General features: G+C 39.4%; 2 protein-coding genes across 11 annotated transcripts in view; both read left to right on the top strand.

Annotated features, from left to right (window-relative positions):
• Nucleotides 1-165: 165 nt before the first annotated feature.
• ZBTB41 (zinc finger and BTB domain containing 41) lies at nucleotides 166-19,396 on the top strand. 2 transcript variants are annotated; one of them, XM_080406452.1, is made up of 11 exons: nucleotides 166-532; nucleotides 1,024-2,256; nucleotides 4,246-4,453; nucleotides 5,173-5,242; nucleotides 7,647-7,794; nucleotides 8,494-8,623; nucleotides 10,416-10,511; nucleotides 11,035-11,141; nucleotides 12,593-12,698; nucleotides 13,722-13,810; nucleotides 15,094-19,396. In XM_080406452.1, the coding sequence occupies exons 2-11, from the start codon at nucleotides 1,137-1,139 to the stop codon at nucleotides 15,651-15,653; spliced, it is 2,634 nt and encodes an 877-aa protein (XP_080262578.1). In that variant the 5' UTR covers nucleotides 166-532; nucleotides 1,024-1,136; the 3' UTR covers nucleotides 15,654-19,396. The 2 variants fall into 2 exon arrangements, with proteins under 2 accessions (XP_080262578.1, XP_080262577.1); XM_080406451.1 differs by having other exon boundaries at nucleotides 170-532; nucleotides 15,010-19,396.
• A 1,752-nt stretch (nucleotides 19,397-21,148) lies between these two features.
• The window catches only part of ASPM (assembly factor for spindle microtubules), a 30,802-nt gene continuing 26,270 nt past the window's right edge, over nucleotides 21,149-25,680 (top strand). For 7 of the 9 annotated variants that reach the window (XR_013931034.1, XM_080406443.1, XM_080406442.1 and 4 more), the window contains exons 1-3: nucleotides 21,149-21,861; nucleotides 23,262-23,405; nucleotides 23,782-25,093. Coding sequence is in view for 8 of the 9 variants with exons in the window: in XM_080406443.1 (XP_080262569.1) it covers nucleotides 21,565-21,861; nucleotides 23,262-23,405; nucleotides 23,782-25,093 (1,753 nt within the window). In the remaining variant the exon portion in view is untranslated. The remainder of the gene's footprint in view (nucleotides 21,862-23,261; nucleotides 23,406-23,781; nucleotides 25,094-25,680) is intronic. The other 2 variants (XM_080406444.1, XM_080406438.1) reach the window with 1 other exon arrangement.

The raw sequence follows: 25,680 nt of genomic DNA, 5'->3' as shown, positions 1-25,680 counted from the left end.
CAAATACTCAGGTAGAACTCAAACGCGAGGCAGCGCTGCTGAGGAGCACGGCGGGCAGCTTGGCAATTCGGAGCCGTGCCCGCCGGGCCGCTGCTCCCGCACGGCGCTCCCGCTGCCCCACCGCGCTGGCAGCGCCCAGCCCGCCCCGGGCAGCCCGGCCCCGCCGCCCGCCTCTCCCCCGCGCAGGCGCCGCCCGCTCGGAAACGCCCTCAGCGGCGCTCACACCCCCCCGCCACCGGCGGCTGCCGCTCACGGCCATTTGCCGGCGCCACCCCGCAGGCGGCCGCCGCGCCCCCTTCCCCGCCCGCCCGCAGCTGAGGGCCGGAGGGGCACGGGAGGGGCTCCGGGGGCCCGTGGCGGGCGCCCCCACCGCCGCGCCTGCTCAGAAGTGACGCCATCTCCCCTCACGCCGGCGCACGGAGCGCGGCTGCGCGCGGCGCCGGGACCCGGAAGCGGCGGAAGCGGGTGCGGTGCGGGGTGCAGCGGCGATTAGCGGCCGAGCGGGCCCCGGGGAGCGCCCAGCGCCGTGCAGGTGCGTGAGGCCGCCCCGCCGGGGCGGGGAGCGGGGGGGGGGGCGCGGCCATTTTATGTCCCGGGCGGCAGGGGCGGGGGGGCCTCGCGGCCGCCCCCAGCCAGCGGAGGGTCCGCGTCCCGGGCGCCTTCTGTGCCCCCGAGCTCGGTGCCGCGGGGCCCTCTCAGGCCGGCCCTCGGGCCCGTCGGCGCCGGGGGCAGCGGCGTGGCCGGGCGGGCCGGGGACAAGGCGAGCGCGCTCCGGCGGGGTCGTAGCCGCCGCGGCCGGGTGTCCCGGGTGTTTGACGGGCTGTACGCAGCCGGGGGGCGGCACCGCGGCCTGGGCCGCCTCGGGCCTGGGAACGGGCAGGTCGGTTCACACGCCCCCAGCAGCGCCGCGGTCTGCAGCGGGCAGGGGCGAGCTGTTAGTGACCTAATAAAAGCTATAGGTTAATAACAAAGGAAATCACAGTTAAGTGTTAAAGAGTAATTTTTATCGTCATTCTTTTGCAGATTATGAAATTACCGTTGCGCATTTTCTCATGGTCTGGAGCAGAACCAAGTCTTCACAAGAATTTTTGGCCAATCACCTATGAAGCTCCTGGTTTTGAAGTTGCACTTCTGCAATGAAGAAAAGGAGACGGCTCGCTGCAAATCTAAACGAAAAGGTTCGTCTTGGCCATGAGAAAGATACTTCAGAACAGATTCTTGTAGTAGACTGTGCACAAGAGATTGTCTCAAAGTCTGCGGAAATAGCTTCTGCAGATCAGCTTGAAGCTTCCCAAGAACTTTCACCGTCTTCGGAACAAAGAAAGCTTCTAAGCTCATTACAGTATAACAGAAATCTACTTAAATACTTAAATGACGATAGACAGAAACATCCATCATTTTGTGATTTACTCATAATTGTAGAAGGAAAAGAATTTAGTGCTCACAAGGTTGTAGTGGCTGTTGGGAGTAGTTATTTTCATGCCTGTTTGAGCAAAAATCCAAGCACTGATGTTGTCACGTTAGATCATGTAACTCATTCTGTTTTTCAGCATTTGCTTGAGTTTCTATACACCTCTGAGTTTTTTGTATATAAAAATGAAATTCCGCTGGTGCTGGAAGCGGCAAAATTTTTAGATATCATAGATGCAGTGAAGTTACTAAATAACGAAAGTGTTTCTAACATACAGACCGATGTAACTGATGCACCTACACCGGTAGAAACACTCAATGAACTGACAGGTAAACTATTAAATAGTCATCAGTGCACTTTTTGTGGTCGAAGTTTCTGTTACAAGAAGTCCTTAGAAAATCATTTGGCTAAAGCCCACAGATCCCTTTCACTGGAAAGAAAACATGGGTTAAAAATGGTTGAGAAGGCCAGCTTTTCCACTAGACGTTCTACGAGAAACCGCAAATGTCCAGCTAAATTTGAAAACAGTGACAATGAAAGTGGTGATGCCTCTGACAGCAATTTGGAAAAAGTCAGTTCTGACAAGGAAACATCTGACAGAAGTGAATTTGAGGATAGTGAAAGTGAATGCAACGCTGATGAAGAGGGACAGGAAGAGGAAATGTCAGCTGAAGATTCAGAGTCTGAAGAACAAAGTGAAAAAGAACAGAATGATACTGAAGAGGGTTCTGAGGCAGTCGATTCAGTGGGAAATATTCCTGAAGGCTTAGCTCCAGTCATCATTCAAAGCAGTAGCAAAAAACTACTACAGTGTCCCAAGTGTGACAAAAAATTTGATCGAATAGGTAAGAGCAGTTAGGTTGATCTCTTCCCTTTTTACCATACGGTGGTGCTATTTGTATGGGAAATAAACAGCATTTTCTCTGTCCCAGAGAGTGAAGATCAGGATTTCTGGATTGTCTCATTGATCCAGTGTGCTGCTAATTTTTCTAAGTGTGTGAAGTTATGTCTGTGGTGCTAAACAGTTTTAATAAATGAACGGAGTACGTTATTTGAAAAATCTGCAAATGCTACATTTATTTATTTCACTGCTTTGAATTCTGGTTGTTAGAATGGTATGCAAAAGCAGCCTTGAAAAAGGAGGGAAATATATCAAGATATTAAGCCTGTGGAAATATCTTGGATGAAGTCTAAGACCTCTACTGTATTTTCTGCCAAATTAATTTTAAATACAAAGCTGTCACTGCTGTAGTAAAACAGCACCATTGTCAAACAGCCAAAAATTATTCTACATGATGTGTAGATGCCTAGGACCTAGTCCCTACTGACTGCTAGCTTGATTTTTCTGGTCTGTGAGCAGCACCAAGTAATGCTTTGTCAGCTTAATCTGTTCCGTCAGGATCATTTATGTTACAGTCAAATCTAGGTATATGGTTACTTGAGGTATCAGAAGAGTAAGAATTCCAGTACTGACCCATCCAGTGCCTTCCTGTCCTCCTTTCCCACATTAGAAGTAAATTTCTACTGTACTCCAGAATTTTTTGCGTTCTTTCAGCTGGGATAAATATTGAATTATGGTCACTTAAGGTATTCACTGCCTTTCGATCATGGGAGTTAGGAAAGAAACGGTTCCTCATAGTGTTAGGCATTTTTTTGATGTTCTTACAGGAGATGTGTTGGCTCTGTCTTATTTTGAAATTTTAGCAGTTCACGAAAATGGACTGGGGCTGCTGTGCGTGTTAATTCCTACTCACACACAGTGTATTTAGCTTGCTGACATGAAATGAGTTTTATGGGGTCACAAATTGTATCACAGAAGCTAGTTAACATTAAAAATGTGAACTTAACTGTACTTGTAATGCCATGTCTTAAAATTAACGAACGAAATACTCTGAATTAGGGAACTTGTTACTAATATCGAAAGGCTACTGTGCATAAATAAATGGCTTGTGAGTATTTAGGGTTGTAATGGTACATTTTAGTTTTAAACACATTAGAAACTTTTCTCTGCACTTTCAGAAAATTCTAGGTTTGTGCTCAAAAAATAAATGAGAAATTGCATTAAAACAAGCGATACATAAGTTATTTCCTTAGAAGCTTCTATTACAGTAGATAATCGATGTGTATTTTAGATTCATCAACTATAGTACTTTTTTTTTTTCTTTATCTGACTCCCAGAAGTATGATGCATATTCTACAGAGAAAAAAAATTACCTAGTACAAAGCAGAGAGCCTGCTATTGTTGACTTGAGGTAGGTAGGAATTCTGTCCTTGGAAAAAAACTGGCAAACAGGAGAGCGAATACAAGCGGTGTGAAAGAAATGAGACAGTAGTATTTTTGTTTATGGTAATATCTTGGGTCCCAAATGTAGAAAATTTTCAAGGGTCTGTATCATTCATTTAGTGTTTTGTTATTGCAAAGTACCTTGAAAATACCAGTTTGTTGCAAGGCTATTGCCTGTTTTGAAAACATGCTTCACAATCAGTGTAATGAAAAAGTAGTAATTTAACTTTCAGTACTTAAGAACAGAGTATACTATGGGGTTGAACAAGAGGGATTCGTAACCCTCACACATATTTAATAGTGCTACAAAGCCCTTTTAGTTTTGCTCTTTATCTTAAAAATAGTTATAATGGAATTGTGTGGAGGACCGGTGTATCGAACGCATATGATCACTGTACAGTTTTCAGTGGTGTAAACCAGTAGAAATCTTCAAATAAGTGTCGAAGGTACTTAGGTCTTGACCACGTTTGAAAGAGATTGTAGAACAAACCCCAGATATGTATATTGTAGGTGATACCTGTTACAGGTTTTTTTTGCTGCTGTTTTACAGGCAAATATGAGAGCCATACACGTGTACACACGGGTGAGAAGCCTTTTGAGTGCGATATATGTCACCAGCGCTATTCAACAAAGTCCAACCTGACAGTGCACAGAAAGAAACACTCTAGTGACACTGACTTTCATAAAAAGGAACACAAATGTCCCTACTGCAGTAAGCTGCATGCAAGCAAAAAGACTTTAGCAAAGCATGTGAAGAGGCAAGTATGACAAATTTGTCTCACGTTTCTAAAGAATCATTTTTTATGTTCAAAGCAAAGATAAATGTTTGTATGCACACAGTGTATTCTGCATTATTTATAGAACTGTTTTTTTTCAAGTAAGTATCTTTTCAAAGGACATGGGGATTAGCGGTATCAACTAACCTGCCATACGGAGTGCATAGGGACTGACTAAATAGCAGTAGTGGTTCTGTAGGAATTCTGCCATACATTTTTACTGTAAATTTTGGAATGTTCAGATCAGCTATCACAGTCAGAACACAACAGTCTTAATAATTATCTGTGTTGCTTTTAATTTGGAGGAAGAATAAAATATCTTCTTTGGTTTTAGGTGTTGTTGCTGTACTGTTAATAATAGGTGGATAAACCATTTCCATGCAGATTCTTTTAGGTGAATAATTTGTTTATGACAGGTCCAATTATAAGGTATTTTTATTTGCATACCACTTTTATTTCTTTGTAAATATCCATAAATCATTATAATTGAAACTGTCCCGTCTTACCAATATGTTGTATGAAATTCTACAGCAGTCTATAGTCAACACTGGTTTCCAGTTACTTTTGCCTTTAGAGTATTCTGTTCTGCTGGTTTGGTGATCAACTTTCATGATGCATAAAGTTAGGAATGGCTGTTTAGCATTTGGGTGATCTTCATCTTAGAAAGTTTTAACTGCTTTCAGCTTCTGTCTGTCTTCTAGGTTTCATCCAGAGAACGTACAAGAATTTCTTTCTATCAAGAAGACAAAGAGTGAAGGTTGGAAATGTGATGTAAGTAATACCTCAGTACTTTCCTTTTTTTCATATAGGTACTATGCTTTGTGACTTGAACACTTAAGTGAAAATATAGTGTGCGTTTCTGTGAAATCTCAGTAAGCTTCATAAGTGATGCTATAAATTTCCTCTTTATGTGCTGATTTAAAGACTGACTTTTTTCTGCATGTACAGCTTGTGACCAGGTGGATAATACCAAATTGAATTCTAAAATAGATGAAGGCAGTATTTTTTTAATGTGGTCAGTTATTACTGTTGTTAAAATACATTAATTTACCGATTATTAGACTGGAGTGGTGCAGATACTTTAAAAACAGAGTATTTGCTCTTCCATTGATTATGCACATCAAACACTTGACCATGAAGTATACTTCTTTGGCTCTGTCAATACTGAGGCAAATGTATGTTAAATATGAAACACTTTCTCATTTAAGCTGCATACACTTACCAACAAAGTTGTAAATTTGTATTGAATTTATATCTAGCTGTAAAATCATAGAATTCTTTCCTTGATTTTCCCCAGAAGCAGTATAAAGAGCTGTAAAAAGGAGTTTGTAGAACTTTCATTCTCTATCTATCTGCTGCCAAATAATGCTTTAAAGTTTCAGATGTGAGGTTTTGTTGTTTTTTCTGAAGGGAATCTATTTACTTTTTTTTTCCAGGGCAGCTCTTTATGCAAACTGCTGTATGCTTCTGTATGTCCTAATATTAGGTGCGGTAACATAATTACTAACCTTGCTCTGTTTGTGAACTTTCAATTTTTAACATATAGTAGGAGGTTGGGAGATGCCAGCTGTAGGGATTTGTACTGTTCATTCTGCTGGCGATAGTACCATGGCTGGAGGTATTACATGGTTGACCAAAGGGTCTTATCTTCCAGGTAAAGATATATTCTGTGAAGATGTTACAGATTCTGTTTGTTACGAGATAAACATTTCAATAGTGGGAAACAATCATGCAACATTGTTCATGTTCATTTCTCAGAAAGTACTCTTTAACAGATGAATGATTTGGTAAACACCACTTTGTGGTTTGGGTTTTGGTTTGGGTTTTTTTTCTTGAAAATTCTGAATTTATGTTAAGTAGAAATTTTTAAACAGTGAGCTGCTGCCTTTGTACTGCTCGTGATTTTTTTTTAATGACATGAATTGAAAGCAGGGGTAGAATCTTAGCTTTTAATAGCAGCTGGAAAATGAACAGACCCTTAGGAACTGTGACTTTGTTTTCAGGTTGTTTAGTATGTTCTGAGGGCTGAGGTGCCACAGATGTAAGCTGCAGGATTTCTTCAGGTTGTTGGTTTATGCTGTAGTCCGTGTGTGAACACCAGGATTTGGTGACCATACTTTAACCCTTGAGGAATGTGAGCAAATTCACAGAAACAGTAGAGTATAAATAGTAAAGAAAAGCAAGAAGGCTATTATACTTTTTACAGGTATGGGATTTTCTTACACTTATATTTAATGAGTTTTTAAACAAATAAAGCTGTTCAGTCTGATTTCCTGAGGCTAAGAGTGTTATTCATGTGTGCTCTGAGAGAGTGATTGCACGATTTAATGTCTGGGAGTTAGGTAGAACTAGGTTCAGCTAATGTACACAATGGCAACAGTCACGTGAAATCAGTGAGTACTGCATTGATTTAGGTTAAAGTATAGGACCCTGATGTTAAACTGTAATACTTAGTTTAAATGCCTAAATTTGAACTGTGACTTCAATTCTGTCATTGAACTGCATGCTCGCTTTAATGACTACTACTAATTCTTGTACATTTAGGTTTTGATTAATCTGAAAATAATACTAAAAAAACTGCCATAATTTTATTGCAAAAGTTCTGTATCTCTGAAATGTATTTTGAGTTACGTTTATTTGTTGGTATTGGCATTTTCTCTTTAATACATGCTGTCAAGAGAATTTCACAGAGGAAATAAAAGAACAGGTATGACTCTAGTTCTACAGTAGCTTATACAACAACAGCTTTTACCGCAGTCCAACTGAGCTGTTTCAGCATCCCAAACCAAGCCAAAGCTATTTGCTTTTTTTCCATTGGGTTGTTTTCTGCCGGGTTACTATGTTGAAACACCCTAGGAAAAGAGTCTGGTAAGTGCTGGAGTCAGTGGAAAGAAGTGGGGTTGAACACGTAACTGCAGGAGTTGCCAGTAGCTTGATTTAGGCTGCCATGGATCAGCATCCTAATTTACAGAGTGCGATCCACTAGGGGTTCTGTAGAACACAGCGGTTTTGATGTTGACTGCAAGGCTTTCCAAGTTGGGATAGAATATGCTTTGGAAGAATACATGTTTAATCTGCAGAGGGCAGATGAATTAAACTGTCAGAGTGTATGAATAGGAAAAAAAAAATCTGGTCATAACTATTGTATCTTTGACTAAGTGTGTTATCTTTTTAGATTTGTAAGAAATCTTTCACTCGAAGACCTCACTTAGAAGAGCATATGATCCTCCACTCTCAGGATAAACCGTTTAAGTGTACATACTGTGAAGAGCATTTTAAATCCCGATTTGCAAGACTGAAACACCAAGAAAAATTCCATCTTGGTATAGAAACCTTCTTCTGGCATGTAAACAATAGATTTAAAGTAAAACCTTCCTCCACCATTGTATGTCCTGATCAGTCTGGTTTCTTTTTCCAGTTGTATCTTTCCTGTTTAGGGGGGGCAAGTTGATTTTTGGGTTTTTTTGTTGGCTGTTTTTTTAATTTTTTGCTCAGCTGTCTTTTGGAGGCATTGTGTTGTACCTAAATAAATGCAAAATTTGGTAAGGGGAGGAAGAATTAATGTTAGTTTTGGTTTAAAGCTCTTTTGCATTAAATTGATTCTCAACTAAGTCAGATTCATCCTGAAGTTTTCCAAATGCCTTTTTTCTTTCCCTCTGAGGTATTCCAAGGAGTTTTTTATTACTACTGGTTATTTGTGCCAGGTAGGAATTAGATTGGTGATAGTAATGGGAATTTTGTTTTTCAGTTTTAACTGGGCTTAATTACTTTTGATGATCAATTCTAAATTTTTGCTTTACAGTCATGAGACTTGCCAAAATACAAGGTACTAGAAATAATTTACCTGAGCAGAAAGTGCACAAAGTCTAACTACAGTATGCTGACTGTAGTAAATGTGAATCATTTGTTACACAAAGCTTTTGCTTTGTAAATTGGTGAGGGGTTTCACAAATAACCAGTCTGTGCATCTTGTTTGGTTTAACTGACAGTTAATATTACTGTGTGTGTCTGTCTCCTTGTAGGGCCCTTTCCTTGTGATATTTGTGGCCGCCAGTTTAATGATACAGGAAATCTGAAACGCCATATAGAATGTACTCATGGAGGAAAGAGAAAATGGACATGTTTCATCTGTGGAAAATCTGTGAGGGAACGGTAAGGAGTTGCGTGACTACTTGAACTTCAGCAGAACAGAGGAGTATATACCGTGCTTTGTTCGATTCTGAGTATGTTTTGGCTTTGAGTTTTCAACATAAGTTGAGACCATTTTAGAGGGCTACTGTATTAAGAGGTAGCATCGGAGCCACAGGTAGCATGTGATTTTTTGATGACCTCTAAAATTAAAGTTGACAGCTGTAGGTAATTAGTTATGAGGTGGAAGTGTATTTAGAAAAGTCTTACCTCTAATTCACTTCATTTAGGGTTCCTGTGTTGTGCAAGAACATCTTGCATTTGTTTGGGAAAGCGTTTTCTGCCATACATGTTTTCTTAGATGAGGACAGGAAGATCAGGAACACTTGCCAACACAGAATGACTAGGAAGAAATTGGACTTCTTAAAAGACAGTTTCATGGAAGATTGAATAACACTGTACAGCCTTTGCTGCTGCTTCTCTAAACGGAGGAAAAAATGTTATTTTGGTGTTTTGAAAAATGGAAACTATAAAAGTTGGCTCATAAATTCTAGTATATAGAAAAAGAGCATAACAAGGACGAAGAAATAAGGTATCTGCCCCCCCCCCCCCCCCCCCCCCCATTTCTGTTCATTTCTGTTTACACAGGGGAAAAAATGTGAATTTAAAAAACCTGCCAACATAGCATCAGTGCAGGTGTCTTACTTACACTGCTCTGTAAAGGAGACCTTTTTAAGTTTTCCAAATAGTGATTTATGTTTAGGTTCTGAAAAAATAAGCCTTGTATTTTCTTTTTTTATTTTGACAGAATACAGCTTCATCGCAGTAACTGTGACTAAGATTCTAGTTGTGTTCTAATTGGCGAATATGAAAAGATCCGATTTTGTGTACTGCAGTATTCTTGATTTTTAGGTTTTTTTCAATTACTATTAAAAAAACCCCAGAAGTATTGTAAGGGGAAGATTTGTCCCTAGTGGGTTTTGGTGGTTGTGTGTATTTTCTAGTAGTTTGGTCAATAGGTATGCATGTGTTAAAAGAAATTGTATTAATGTGGTAGTGAAGTAGTAAACAAACAAGCTATAAAGCACAGATAGTCTTCCAGTTCTATAAAGCTCACTTTGAACTGCAAGAGTAATTTCTATTTTAAAAAATGCAATATGTTTACACAGTTGAAAAATAATATTTATTATCTGTACTGGGAGGAGATCAAAGGACTTTCTCTTTTTAGTTCACACACTTAACCAGCTCTGTGTACAGTAAATTTTATTGTCTAATTCCTTTGCTTAAGAGGAATTTTCATCTGCATGTAATGTTTTTCTTTTTACACTGGAAAGGCAGTAGTAAATGTAGACACATGTGTATGTATATGTGTGTGTGTATAAATATATATATTTAAATAAGTTCTGTGTAGAGTTAAGTTAAATTACCTTTTCTAGATTGGTTTCCTTCAAGTCTGATCTAAATTTACTTCACGTCTAACTTTAAAGCTGTAACTTAGATATACATATAGTAACAAGGAAATTATTACATAGAAAATAGTGTTGAAATTGATACTTTCTTTAATGTACATTGTCCAAATATATGTTGGGACAGTATTTTGTTTGCTTTAGATTTGTCTTAGATGCAGCTGGTTGGGTAGATAGTAGATTGCTGTACTGCCTTTTGATGTATGTGTGTGTGTATCTGAATGAATTGATGCAGTTATCTGGATATATTATGATCCATCAGAGTTAAAGAAATTGAGAAAGTGATCTGTTTCACTTTAAAGTGGCAGTGACATTGCTTAAAATTAAATTTTACTGACTTGGTTAAACAGAACGACTTTGAAAGAACATCTGAGAATTCACAGTGGAGAGAAGCCTCACCTTTGCAGTATTTGTGGGCAGAGTTTTCGTCATGGAAGCTCTTACAGGTACAGATTTTTATTAAATAAGCTGCTAAACTATCTCACTTATTTGATAATATATGTGCCTTGGTGTTATCAACATAATTCTTCATAATGTATAAGTTTTTATTTATTCCAACTCAGAGCATTAGTAAATGCTTTATACGTGCTTAAATATTGCAAATATATTAATGATCTGTGAGAAGTCATTTATTTAATACATTAGTGGTTTAAACACAGGCAGAATCCCATACAAATCTTGTCTCAAAGCTGACTTTCTTGCACATCTAAAACTTCTGCATCTTTGTTATTAAGAGACAAAAGAAGAGGAGGACTAAAATACCCTACTAAATTAGTGTCACATACGAGTTTAGCTCTGTTCTCTTGCTTTCTAAGAGCAGTTTAACCATACCTCAGCTGCAAGTTACTTCCTGGTATTTGTGTGAAGCAGTAAAGACTGTGTTTTCTGGTATTTTGCATTGAATTAGCGGTACAGATTATGTTAACAAAATTGCATTTTATGGTTATATTTATGACTATAATTATGCAGACTTCATCTAAGAGTCCACCATGATGACAAGAGGTATGAATGTGAAGAATGCGGAAAAACATTTATTCGGCATGACCATCTGACAAAACACAAAAAAATACACTCAGGTAGGCATTTTCTTTGAAAACTGGCTTTGACGTTACTATTTTGAAATATGATCAAATAAAAAATTAATTATGGAATTTTTTTCCCCCCAGTATTTGCAATATTTTAGGCCTGATAAAAGTTCCTGACACTGTTTTTAAGGTCCACTAAAGTAGGGTTAATCTTACATGTTGTCAAGGTTTAAAAGCCAAGTGTTTCCACCACGTTAACATAGAAAGCCAAGGGACAGTCAAAAACATGTAACAATGAATTGCTTTAAAAAGAATTAAAAAAGCAAAAGTGAAAAAGGAGGATTTTTTTTTTGAGTTCAGATTTCTTTTTTTAATAGCAATTGTGTAAAACATTATTACGACAACACAGAAGAAGCTGTCGCAGTCTCTCAGAGTTTTTACACTGATCACTTTAATGTAAGAACCTGAAGTCTCTGTTACGGGGCAGAGGGAAGGAAGGAAGTTGGTGGGAGTCGACCCTGAGAACAGCCAGATGGAGACAATCAGGAGGAAGGAAAAAAAGATCAATTGCACTGAGAGCAGAAAGGTTACCAAATGTATAGGAAGACTGAAGATTCACTAGGGACTTTTCCTTTTTCAGAGCAGGATCCAAAGAGAATGTGGACTTCTAGGAGGCAAAATACTTTCTAGGCAGCATGAAAATATGAAAGTGATCAGTCTCTAAACTTCCTGAGCCTTTATTCTGAAGGACAGCTTCTTTTTTTGGTGTTTGAAATCATAATGTCTGCTATAAAATAAAGAAATCTTTGAAAACTCAAGTACAAAAAGGAAAAAAAAATCCTCTTTTCTACTCTATTTGCTTTTCCTCCTCTAGAAAGTTACATTCTTTGACTGTCCACACTCCTACTTACATGAGAAGAAATATTCTGCCATTTTGTGGAAGATACCAAGATGACTAAAAAGAATCAAGATACTTTTAAACAGCAGCATAAAAGAAAAAGGTAACTATGTGAATCAGGGTAATGAAAAAGATAAATACTGTGATGTAATTTTAAGTTGTAAATATTGGTAGCTGAAAATAATTGGTATGTTTAAATAAGCTTCTCTTTTAAAGTCCCAAATTATTGAAGATACCACATTTTGGGTCATAATGAAGAGAGCAGATTCTTAGTTATTCCCTTGTACCTCTCATGCAGTGGATGTTTGGGAAGTATCTCAACTCATGAATGTGGATTTCTTTGTAGAAATGACAAATGATCAGTAATAGTCATATATAACAAGTGGTAAAAATCTTTACTCTGATAGAACCAAATGTCTATTATACAATCCTGAATTTTGTTCTTGGATACCAGAGAATCCTTCTCTGAGTAAGGTATGGAAGAGCTTGATTGGCTGAACTTTGTGAACATGGGTCTGTACTGTATGTTTTACAATTATAGCTCTTAGACATTTCATAAGTTCCAGAAGATTTAACCAAGTTTTATTAAATTTTGCCCTTGTAGGTGAAAAAGCACATCAGTGTGAGGAATGTGGAAAATGTTTTGGCCGCAGAGATCACCTTACTGTTCATTATAAAAGTGTTCATCTGGGAGAAAAAGTGTGGCAGAAGTAAGTGTGGGTTTTTTACAACTGTGTAAATAGTTGTGTACTGTAACTGATTTTGTTGGGACTTGCATGTTTGTGCAGAATTCTAGTAATCTGTGTGTTTGTCATGCCTATTGCCTTAGTTCTTGATAGAAACATTTTTATGAAGTGGATGTCAGAAAATTACCTTCATAATTTAAGCAAGATGTTTGCTTTGTAGCATAATTGAGTAAATAAAAAAATATGTAAAAAAGGATCAAATTTTGACCTGTCAGCTGTCTTAATGTTGTTCTAAATTGATGGTTTGTTGTGACATTGTCATTGCAGACCAGTTAACACTGCATTATTAGACATCATGTAAGCACTGGCAGAACTATCCCACACTTGGATATTTTAGAAGCTGGTAGCAGATTAGTGACTCTGAAAGTAGGTAAAAGCTTTGAGATCTGAGTTACGTCTATAAATTGAAAATGCAATAGAATTTTTAAATTCTTGAGTTCAAAAAATAAGCCTTTCGGAGATTTCAAATAAACTGAGACCTAGTTGTTTTTCAAATGATGTGTTCTAACTGCTTGTACTCACTAGCATTGCGTAGAAGTAGTTATAGACATCTGTGTTGAAACTATAGTATATTGTCTGCTTATTCTGTCGGTTTTTCTCTTGGTAGCCAGTAGCCTAAACCATTCCTAGTACTTTATTTAACGTAACTCTGCCAGAGTGAAAGCCTTTTGTGGATGCCGGGCAAAAACTATTATTTGAGGCTATTTTTGGTGTCAGAAAAGAAGCTGTAGTGGCATTTGCTCTTTAAATACTAAGTGCCGATCCCAGCAGAGAATAAAATTGAATATCAAAACGAATCGGATGGACCTTATTGGTACGCATATGCCAGGAGAGATGAACAGAAATGAGGAAATTTGGAAGCTTTGATATTCAGCTATTTTGCAGTTAAAGATTTTAGAAAGGACTGTGCACATACTTTTTTTTTTTTTTTCTTAAACCAACTAACAATAAAACTATCTAACATGAAATGTCTTTTCTTCTTTAAAGGTATAAAGCAACATTTCACCAGTGTGAAGTCTGTAAGAAAGTTTTTAAAGGGAAATCAAGTTTGGAAATGCATTTTAGGACACATTCAGGTAAAAATAAAATAAACCCCAAAACGTGTAGGAATGCGTTTTTATGTATCAGCATTGATGGAATTATTTAATGCATTAAGGTTGTACAGCATTCAGGGCAAGAGTAGCAGGAAGCAGCAAGACTTTTTATTCTTATATATTGGTCATTCCCAAGTGCTACCCTCTGAATGTATCCGTTGAAATATTCATAATCCTCAACATAGGTTTGTGATAATCTTTTCACCTCTTCCTCTAGGTTACTGGTGTATGTTCTTGCCAAATTTTCCCAGACCTTCTAATCGTTTTTGTGGTGCAGAGAATACTGCATTTCAAGTGGGAATCTAAACAAGGATTTGAAATGTCTTTGGAAAGGTTTATGCCCTTCTCTCCTTGACTTCGTTTTTCCTGCTTTATGTTTAGGAAAATCATTATCCTTTCAAAATACATAGAAGTAAAATTTGAGCTCATTTATTATCAGTATCATAACAGTTTAAAGAATGTTCTTTTTCGAAGAGGGTCCCCTGTGGAGAGTCGGCCAAGTCACGACAGTCACACCAATATGGCTACATGCTGTGCTCACTTCATTAAACAAACAGGTCATATTTATAACTTAAACCAGCCGCTCCCCCGACTTTACACACAGGTGATTGGATAAAGGTCTCTGGTCCCGCGGGCATCCGTGTCGCTGATCGGTGGGCATGCTGCAGGCGCCGGATCAGAGCGTGCCGATGAGAGGGTGCTGATTTCGCGGTTCCCAGGACTTGCTCTGCACCTGGCTTCTTGTTCCTGCATAGCTTGTTTTCTTTCTCACCCTGCTTGTTCCCAGGACAATTTAAAGCTGCTCTGCAGTTTCAACTAACAGGCCTGGGTTGTCCAACCCTGACAATGGCAACATATGTCCTCGGTCCTTTAAAAATTTCTCTACACTTTTTTACTTGGTTTATATTCTTATTACCTCTGTGCGTACCTGACAGAGAGCCCAAGTACTGAGAGAATTGTATGTAAGAAGAGTATGCTAAGATAACTTCTGGAAACATTCAGTGGCTCTCTTGATTCGAAAACTGATGCTGAACATATGCTTTTTCTTTTTAGTAAAATTGTTTTATACATTATATGTTTATATATATATATATATGCCATAATCCATGTACGTATTTGCATATTTATGTGTGACATGGTGTTACACAGAATGTCTAATTCTTACTCCTCTGTCTTTACAGGTGAGAAACCCTACAAATGTCAAATCTGTAATCAGTCTTTTAGAATTAAGAAGACATTAACAAAACACATGGTTATTCATTCAGATGCTCGACCTTTTAATTGCCAACACTGCAATGCAACATTTAAACGAAAAGACAAGCTGAAATACCATATTGATCATGTCCATGGATCAAAGGCTGCAGAAGAGACATTGACGTCTTCTTCAGAGGAAAAGCTAGTCTCCTTACCAGTGCAGTACACCTCTGATGACAAAGTTTACCAGACTGAGGCTAAACAATATGTGGAACAGTCCAAAGCGTATCAATCAGAAGCCAAAAGTTTGCTACCGAATGTGTCTACGGAGGTGTGTGTGCCTGTGACTCTGGTGCCCGTTCAGATGTCTGATCCGCAGGCTGAGCTGGTGCAGCATACTGCTCCGTCACATGGCATTCTCCCGCCGCAGCCCGAGCAGGCAGATTATCAGCGAGCCACGGATCTGTCGTTTCTAGAGAAATACACTCTTACTCCACAACCTGCAAATATTGTTCATCCTGTAAGGCCTGAGCAAATGTTGGATCCCAGAGACCAGTCCTATCTTGGAACTTTACTGGGGCTAGATACAGCTCCTACTGTACAGAATATTTCAAACAACGAACATTCATGACCAGACCATAACATTCCACCTAATTTACTAAGCCATTAGCCAACAGAAGGCTGATATGGCAATTGAGATTTATATTTTATATTTTATTTGGACTCATGAGTCTTCTGCATAGTTTTGGAAAAACAGGTTTGTTTACATAATATTTGAACATTTAGGCACATTTTGATGCATACTGAAAGTGTGTTTCTTGTGATTTTAAGAGTTTTTAAAAATCTTATAGATGGTCTTTTAAAAAATTATGCTCTGAAATATCTTTTAAGGATAGTGGCTGAAAAATGTAATTACATATCTGGTTATTAATTTAAAAAAATATTTTGCCTTTCTGCATCTCACTTTGAGTTAATGTTATAAGTGTAATAGAAAGCATTCTGGAAGAATAAGGACTATATCAAATTCATTAAAAGTTGTAAGAGCAGGCAGGGATATAAAACTCAAACTTCTAATTATGTTTCACACAAAATATAATTTTACTTGAGCCCTCAGGCATTTTTGGAGGGTTTTAAAGTCTGGCAGGCTCTGGAGCCTAGCCAATGGACACAGGAACTAAATTATTCTGAAAAGTGATTCATATAGTCTATGAAGACACTAAACAGGGTGTTTGGTGATCCCCCTGAGTATAATTAGGCTGCCTAAATTTGGCCTTTTAATTCTTCCTTGATCTCTAATAATGAATAATGTGGGCCGATTTAGACAATGGTGTTGTCTAATTTTCTACAGTTAGTCCTATATAATTTTAATATGCTTTTTTCCTTGCTCTTTCAATCTTGTCTTCTAAAGTGTGCCCCACACTCTAACTTTGAAAGAAATGGGAGTATTTGTGACGTCATTTTAATCTATGAATAGTCATAAAGGATTGGCACGGTTTATCCGTGTTAGAGCATAAGTTATACCAGGGCCCCACATAGTATCCCCATTTTCAGGTTACCTGTGATAGAGGAGAAATTTTAAGGCTATTATTTCCAGAACAGTACCCAACTTCTATTTAAAAAAAATACAAAAAAATCAGTAATTATAAATCTTTTGTGAGTTGCTAATGGAATTGTTTTGTTTCTCACTTTCTTGTACTGTGTTTATAAAACAAAGTCAACCCCTTGAGAGTATTTTATGTCTTTAATTATTTTAGCTTTTTTCTTTATTAGGCTTAAGAGTTTTTTTCCCAGAAGAACCGTTTTGAGCTACAAGTCTAGTGTAATTCACCATGAAATCTAGTGTAACTTAACCTCATCAAGCTTTCTATTTTAAGGCTATTTTAAAAATGACTATTTTGTGTTTGGTGGATATTATGCCAAAGAAAGTACCTGAAGTAATTTTACAATCCAAATGATTCCTCATAAGAGTTACGTATTAAGGCAAAATTGTCCCCAGTTCTCCCTATTCTTAAATTATTATCTTAAAGAAACTTTAAAATGGGAAACTGGATGTGTGTGTATTATTGTAACTGTTAAATTTATCCAGTGACCTGAGCACAAATGATCTGTGGTGAAAAGCTCTTTTATCATCACAGTTCTGTAAACTCCTATGTGGCACGGATCTTTTTAAATCCTATTCAAATACTTTGGTGTTAGATTCTGTTAATCCCCATTCTACTTCAGCATTGAGCAGTTTGCAGGAGAGGTGCCAGAGCTGCCTGAATGTTCATATTTTGAAGTTTGTACCCTAATGGATTCTTAACATAAACACACCAAAGATTTCTGTTAGCTGTTAAATAGTGGCAGAGTTATAGAATTTTAAGTGTTATCGATACTTAAATAGGACTTAGCCAAAGAAGCACAATAGAAGTCCTAAACTTTAAAAGTTCAGTTTCTAAAACAGGACTGCATATGTTTAACTGTTCTATGTTTGTACTCTAAAGTGAAATTTAGAGCTGTGCTCTGGGAATGTTCAGACTGACATGGTGTAAATAGATCTGGTAAGAAGCTGAATACTAGCAAATCCGCAGCAATAACGAGGCCGTTGAATGCCACCTTCTGAAAGGACACTATCAAGTACTACCCTTCCTGCTTTCTGACTCCACCTTCATCTCCTTTCAAAATAAAACTCTTTGTCATCTTTACACTCCGTGGCTTGAAAACAGCTGGTTTATGTGTAACTTTCAAGTCGGCATGCATGTATCCTATTCGTATTACCATGTGTGGACGTGAATCATGATTTCCAGCATTTGTAATTGTACTGTCAAAAATACCTGACATTGGTGGTGTCAGTGCAGTTCTCAGACTAAAAAGCCTATTTTTTTTTATTTCTTGTCTTTTCTGTCCTACAGTAGAAGAAAGTGTTGTAGGATTTTTACAAAGAAGTGGCTTAAAAATAGTTGGTAACTAAATTTTTCTTTTAAAATCCAGTCTTTTCAGAAGGCACTCTAGGAAAAGAACTAAAATGGAATTTGGAGCATATTTACTTGATAATGTCCTTTTTAAGATTCTTTCATGATTGTGCCTTTTATATATATATTCTGAATAATGGCTTGTTCTATAGTTCAGTTGGTTATTCAAAAAACATAAAGGTCAATTATCATCCAAAGGGCTTCATGGTTTTGGGTGCCCAATAAGAAACAGACTGTAAAAGGACTTGTTTTTCTGAAAAACGAGCGCTGTCTTTGCTGTTTGGGTGACCAGAATTGCTAGTCATTCCTGGAAAAAATGACCTACTAGTTCTTTGGCGTTCTTTTGTTTGCAGATAACCCTACTAGTTAGTATTTTTACCTGCTGGTCAGGCTGGATCATTGCCAGTTGACAGTGAAAGAAAATAGGAAAGCTTAAGTGCTAGATACATAGTTTTTATTTTTTTAATATCATAAGCTATAATTCTTACGGCTTTACATCTATTTAAGATTCATATATGAGCAAAGTAAATTTTTGTGGACTGGTGCTTCATGTGGTGGTGTTACCGAAATCTCGGAATGAAAAACTTACCAACACCAATGCGATGTAGGTAAGCAGACACTTCTTTATTGACGGCCGGGTGCGAGAGTGAGGCTCCTCACGATCAATGCACACCAGGCTTCAAAATCATACACCTCATATAGAACGTATTCGTGCATATTCATTAAGTATTCATGCATAAACATAGTATTTCCCAAAAATCATTAACATACTCTCGCTTCGTATGTTAATTAGCTTATCAGTCCTTCGTGCTTCCACAAATTCTTACAAGAATTGTGGGCAGGGGTCTCCGGGACGTGGGCAGTGGTCTTTGGGAGGAAGGCCGTAGGTCTTCCTCATGGTGTACTTCTCACCCTTTGCCTGGAATATGATGGTCTTGCAAGTTCGCAGTGTTCTTATCGGTCTGAGCTAATTTATGTCCTTGTTGACCATCTGTTTCTTCTTCTTGTTTCTTTTAGTCGCTCCCTCTAGATAACTTATAAACGGGCCCCTTGTTAGAGAAAGTTAGAGAAACAGACCCCTCCTTTCATTAGTTATTTCATTAATTATTTCTTTCAAACTATGGTTACATGACCTAATTACTATACCTACATTTTTTGAGTAAATATATTTACACTTAACTTATTGTCCCTATTCCATACAATTTCTTTATATCAATTATTAAAGTTCACGATTTCTTGGCAGGTAACTACGAGTTGTTTCATTCGGTTGCTCTCAGTTCTTGGCCTTGGTACAGGGCTGTACAGAGGATTTCATAGCAGCTTTTGTTGTGCAAATACTAGTTTCATTAAAATATATTTCTTATTCCTCTATATTTCTATTAAAATGATTGTATAAGATCAAATAAAGTTAATTAATTCTAACCATTAGCAAATCTGTAACAGTGGGGTTGGAAGCAGGTGATCTCTGCGTGACGGAGGGCAGCTCCTCCTGCGAGGGCTGGAGTTGGAGGGCAGAGATCTGCACTCACAGCTGCGTGCGTCGAAACTCCTTGGGTGTCTCATGCCTCCATTTTAGTATGTGTACGTGCTCATCCCCAAGTGCACGTCCTGCTGGTCTGGAGGGCGCTTTTACAGTAAAGGCTGTGTTTTATCTGGCAGTCGTAGACTTGGGTGACCGTTTCTTGCTAAAGAAGGCAGAAGCAGGTGTCTTGTAAAAATATCTCTAAGGAACAATCGGTGGCACACTGCAAAAAGTTGGTCTTTTCCACATGCTGACCTTTGGGGAGACGAGTGGAGTCCGTGTTGGTACTCGAAACTGCTACGTGGATCTGAGAACTTACTGCACTCGTTCTGTGTAAACATGGAATCCTGTGGGTTTTGCTAAACAAATTTCTGGTTGCTGACTGGGTTACTGCCCTTAATTCTTTTAAGTGGATTTTATGTTCAGTTTATTTATTTATATTGGTATTTCCTCTTTGAGCACTGACACTTTCCCTACAGAGTATGGCTCTCATGGGTTCTTTTGATGCTGAACATCAGTAATTGTAATGGTGATGATGTATTTCTGTAAGGCTGTGGTTTCCTTAAAAATCTAGTGCTATTTTAGTTATTTGATGGGTCATGCCAGAACACCATGACAAAAGATTTATTTGTTATCATCAAAGAGCCAAGTTTGTTTCCCTAGTAACAAATGTGAACGAGCATCCAGAACTCTGAAGAATACTTCAAAGGAGTTGCCTCGTAAGGTGCTTGGTCGAACCTGAAATGTGTTACGTAGTGCTAAGGAATAAATGACCCTCAAGTTTTTAAATTTAAAATAGTTTCTGTGTAGAAGTTCATGAATGTAGAATTACGAATGGATTCTGCGAAGGCAGTTGTGGATGAATAGTTTTTATGCCCCCTGAAAACAGTAAAATAGATGTGAGAGTGTTCTGTATTGAGCATCCACGCATAACTGACCCGGGTTGCATGTTCTCTGTGTGATGGAAGCGTGAGGGAAATAGAGTGCGTCTACCTGCAAGGCCTTGGGACCGCTGGCACGCGTGGGCGTCTTCTGCAGCGTCATCTCACGGTGGTTTCGGTTGTTTCATCGTATGCATTGAAGAGTGACACTGGCAGGATGTAATGCAGGGCAGTCACTTCGCTTAAGCCCAGAAGGATCTTTTTCAGGGTTTGTAAGAAATGTTTTGTTTTACAGGATTTGATGGATTAAGGGTGACAATGGCAAGATTCTTTGAATCCCCCCATATTCTTTTAATCCCATAACCATTTTGATAATGTTTAAATGTTGGTCTTTTATATGAAAGAATAAGGTGAGATAAACTCAGTATTTTGTCACTGGTATATGAGATAATGTGTTTTAAGTGTGATCTGTATAGGTTGGTATTTTAGATGGAGGTCTTTAAGTAAAGTTGTCTTTTTAGTGGAAATCCTTCGCTTTAAGGAGAAGTTAGGAAGTATACTGTAAATGTAGAAGTACTCAGTCCTATGTGTAATTTTGTTTGTTATGGAAAAGTAAAGTTCTTTTGTCTTAACATCGCTTGCTTCACAGGATTTTTTGCAGGGATGCTTGCGCCACGATTTGATTTCTGCCCCCCCTTTTTTTGTTTAAACAGCATGGAAACACGGTATGCTGTATGTCTTTCAGTTTTAAAGCTCATGAAAGATAAGCAGAGGCAGCAAATTTTTCATGAAATCTGGTCATGTCTCATTCTGCTTCTTACTTTAAAATATTTTGTAAATTAAAATTTATTTAGAAAAATATTTGGCTTTGCTCCATTTATTTATTTATAACATGGGAAGAGCTTTATAGCGTGGAGGTTTGCTAAATCCCCCCCCCCCTTTTTTTTTTTAATTATTCGTGGTTTGTTTTTTTATAATTTCGAAGCGCGACTCGAGCGTTGCCGCACTGCGAGCGCCACCCCCTCCGCCCGTGCCGGGCGCGGCCGGGCCGTTTAAATAAAGCGCCCGGCGCTCATTGGCGGGGCGGCGCGGGGCGGGGCCGGGCGCGTTTGAGCGGCCGGGCGGAGGCGCCGCAGTTGGGCGCTGAGCGCAGCGGCGCCGGTCCCGGTCCGCGGTGCTGCCCCGACCATGGCCGATGCCTTCTCCGGCGCGGCGGTGCGGGAGCTGGGCTCCAGCCCCAGCGGGCGGCGGTGCTGGGCCGCGCCGGGGGGCGCCGAGGCCGCGGACGAGGCCCACGCCGTGCTGGTGCTGAGCCACTTCTGCCGGCCGCCCTTCCTCAGCTTCGGCCGCCTGCGAGTGGGCGCCGCCCGCGCGCGTCTCCTGGCCGTCGACAACCCCAACGCGGAGGACGTCGAGGTGGTCGTCGACCGCTTCCCGCCGTCCGCCAGGGGCTTCGGCATCGAGAGTCGCCGCTTTTTCGTGCCGGTACGGCGGGGAGCGGGGCTGGGCGGGGGCTGCCTGCGAGCGACGGGACCCCGAGCCGTGCGCTGCCGGCGGGGGGGGCCGGGCCGCTGCCCGCCTCGGCTGGGAAAGCCCCGCCGCCGGCCGGGGGGGTGTCACAGCGGGGCCGGGGGTGGCGGGGTGAGCCTCCCGGCGGCGGGGGCTGCCGAGGCGGGGGGTCCTAGCGCTGCGCGGCGTCCCGAAGGAGGGCGCACAGCACCCAACCAGCCAAGCCGCAGCGCCGTGGGGCTCCGGGGGTGGGGGTGGGGTTCGAACAGCGACCTCCGGGCGTGTGTCGGGAAGAGGCCGAGGGAGCTCGTCGTGAGAAGGATGCTAATTCCACTGTTCTGTATGTTAATAACTCAATAGAGAGCAAAGCAGGCTAAATCTAGGCGTAAATGTTTACAGTTCCCAAGGAAATGTAAACTGTGGTTTTTCCCAGCAATTCCAACTTTTAAAAGGCCCACTTAGACCAACATATATGTGGTCATGTAGAGTCTCCGGTCGTTGTGAAAGAGGAAGAAACTGGAGATCTCTTGAAACGGTGTGCTTGTAAGAATAAGCTGGAGTCTTGCTGTGAAATATTTGAATAACAACTTCCTGCATTAAAGAATACTAACTATCGCCAACCAGCTGTACTGTGTAAGCACCTACTGAATTAGTTAGCGCGTTTCCACTAAATGCACCTGCCCCGGGCGATGGAACTCCTTGCTCAAGTGCTCCAGAGACACTGGTTGTTTTCACACTCTCTGTTTTGATCTTGTCTGAGGTATAGCCGGTTTTTGTTAGTATTGGTATCAGCAGAGCACCGAAATGATTTGGTTGAGCATCACTGTGCACGAAAAATCTTCATGTAGGTTGTGCAAAGCTCCTGACTTTCTTACTCATTTGCAGTGTCTTTACTTTCATTCAATGAACTTGCATGTCAAATTTTATCTTTGAAGGTCAATTGACGAAAAAAACGGACACATGTATTTAGATTCAGCTAAAGTCCTAAAAATTAACCTCTGACAACTGTAATTCTCTCAAAATTACTTTAGAGGGCATATCTGGTTAATATGCAAAAATGTGTGTAGTTTCTTCTACTTACTTTTACTCAAATCTTGTCCTTTCTACTGTTCTGTGTGTTCTTGCTTGTTTTGCGTTACTGTTTCATTAAGAGGTATATGCCCTTTTAGTAAGACATTTTTGATAGAGGCTGTTTAAATTCACATCAGAGGGGAAAAAAATGACATTTAAATGTTTAACAGTTGTTTATCATTTAGAGTTGTGGGAATATGTGTTACTTCTGTATACTGCTTCTCATTTGATTTGATTGCTTTATCTGCAACGTTACATAAGCATACCTAAGTGCTAGGTATTAAACGTTTCCTTTTCTCCAATAGTCAGGACAAAGAATCTTTGTTTCTGTAACATGGACACCATTAGAAGAAGGAAAAGTCAGAGAACTGGTAACTTTTATTATTAATGGCATTGTAAAGCATCAGGCTGTGCTTCTGGGTGTTGCTGAGCAGCCTCTGAAGAAAAAGGTGAGTATGTGTTTATTATGTGTCTTAATTCTATTACTTTGGTGTAGCTGACATGTTTTTCTTTGTTAGTAGAAGATTCAGTGAAGGCAAACTAAACACTGGGCGATCCCATAGACAGTATCATTTCTCAATGTCTTCAAATTTTTTCAGCTGGGTTGGAAAGTAGATACTGGTATATTACAGCTTAGAGAATAAAACTGAAACGTGACCAAAAAAGCTGTTTTCAAGCCTAGAAATAACTTAATGGTGGATTTTGGACTACGTGTTATTTTTACGGTGTTTTTAGACTTCGAATGAATACACTGGTAATGTTCACTTTTGCAGACAACTACTTAGAAAGTCAGCATACTAACTTCTATTTATGGTTCTTTTTCAGAAGAGTCTTTGGGATGCTATAAAAAAGAAAAGGTCTTCAGAAACATCTGCTTCAATAAAAGTTAAAAGTAGTACTTCAGAAGTTAAAAATGTTAATAAAACCTTTCAGGTTTTCCAGAAGGTGGATAGACATAGAAGCCCACTTCAGCCATGTGAAAATCAGAACACAGTGCAAAATCATATATCCCCAGGAAATGACTCTTTTCTTGGCTCGGAAAATAAGTTGCCTATATCTCCTATTGCACCAGTGCTAGAAGAACATTGTAGTACTGTTTGCACACCACTTGAAATGAGAAGATCTACTGCATTCTCGGATATTGCTACTGCTGTAAATGAGAAGTTACTGCCTGAAATAGACAACTGTAATGAGCACAATGAATTAAAATCTGAAAGTGCCTACAATTCTGCTGGATTAGCACAACTTAACTGTATATCCTCACTGGTTTGCAGTCCAGAACACTCACCATCTGTGCCTGTTGTAAGTACAAGGAGAATTTTAAGTCCAGATTCTTTTTTAAATGGCAGTTTTCAAGCGGGTATAGATATAATAGAGCAGCCTGTTCCAATTCTGTCACCTGATCAGTTTGTGAAAGACAGCTTGTCAGATAAGCAGTCAAAGACTCCTAAGATCGAGGCAGCTTTAATACCGTCTACTGCAGAGACTTACATTGTAAAGGAATTCCTGCCCTCAAGATGGAAAGAAGATGGAGATGTAGAGACAAAACCATATGTTCATATAGAACACAACTTAAATGAAGTCTTTGAAGTGCATAATGTAGAATCACAGGTACTTAATTCTGAAAAACCCAAAGAAAATCACTTCAATTTTCCTTCTACAGAGGAACTTCAGACTCACAATTCTCGGAAAGAACAACCAAAAAAGCGTCCAGTTCTTTCTGCCACTGTGATAAAAAAGACTTCTGATGCCGCTGAAGAAAAAAGCATGAAAACTCTCCAGCCAAAATCTAAAAAATGCCTTAGTAAAGTGATAACAGAATGTGCTAATGTGGTGCCTGTACATACAAAAGCAGAAATATCTAAATGCCTTCCAGTTATAGGTCCTGTTTCAGCTGAAAAGAAGTGTCACAATGACAAAGTAAATTCATCTCCTACTGGATCAACTTCTTTGTGTCGTAAGAGGAAGAGTGATTTTTGTGCAGAAAATAGTAGAGTTACAGCTCCAGCGTACGTGGAAGAAGTGGAAAGAAAAAGAACTCATACATCTAGTGCAGACAATAAAATGCATGTTACCATGAGACCATCAGCGTTCAAACCCACAAACCGAGAGCGAGTAGGGCAGAGGAAGAAAGGTGGTGAGCACTGTTTCCTTCATTTACCACTTACTGAAAGATGCCTTCTGAGATTTGTATAACAAACTGAACTATCTAGCAGTAGTCAGGTATACTCCATATCTGAAATGTGGGCCTTTGCAATTTGTTAGACATTATTTGCATTTTAAAAATTTGTAAACTTGGTCAGAGTTTTGGTTATGTAATTGACTTTAAATTTACTTTATTCTTTTGTGAACCTTGTTAATGACAGTAACACGAAAAGTATCTGACAGTTCTCGAGCAGAGCCCTTGTTATGTAATTTGAATTTACTAGAAACTGCGTGAGATTTCTGTCATATGTATGCTTACCACTGTCAATATATGACTCCATTGCTGTTGTCACATGTTTTCAAATAGGCAGTTCCCAAATCTCATTCACTGCCTGCTTTTTGCTATCTGTGGGTACCTTGTTGGCAGGTCATGTGTAGATCTTTCTGCCTTTGTAGTTTGCCAGTACTTTGTTCCTTGAAGATCAGAAGCTGACTTCTTCTATTTCAGCGTATTTTGTTTTTTTAAAATGTTCCATTCCCAGATATGCTCTGGAATACAAAAAGAATGAGGGTCTGTGC

The sequence above is a fragment of the Falco punctatus genome, assembly GCF_963210335.1.
Source record: "Falco punctatus genome assembly, chromosome: 11".
NCBI lineage: Eukaryota > Metazoa > Chordata > Aves > Falconiformes > Falconidae > Falco > Falco punctatus.
Note: the sequence above shows the minus strand (reverse complement) of the source record. Positions and strands in the feature narration are given on the sequence as shown.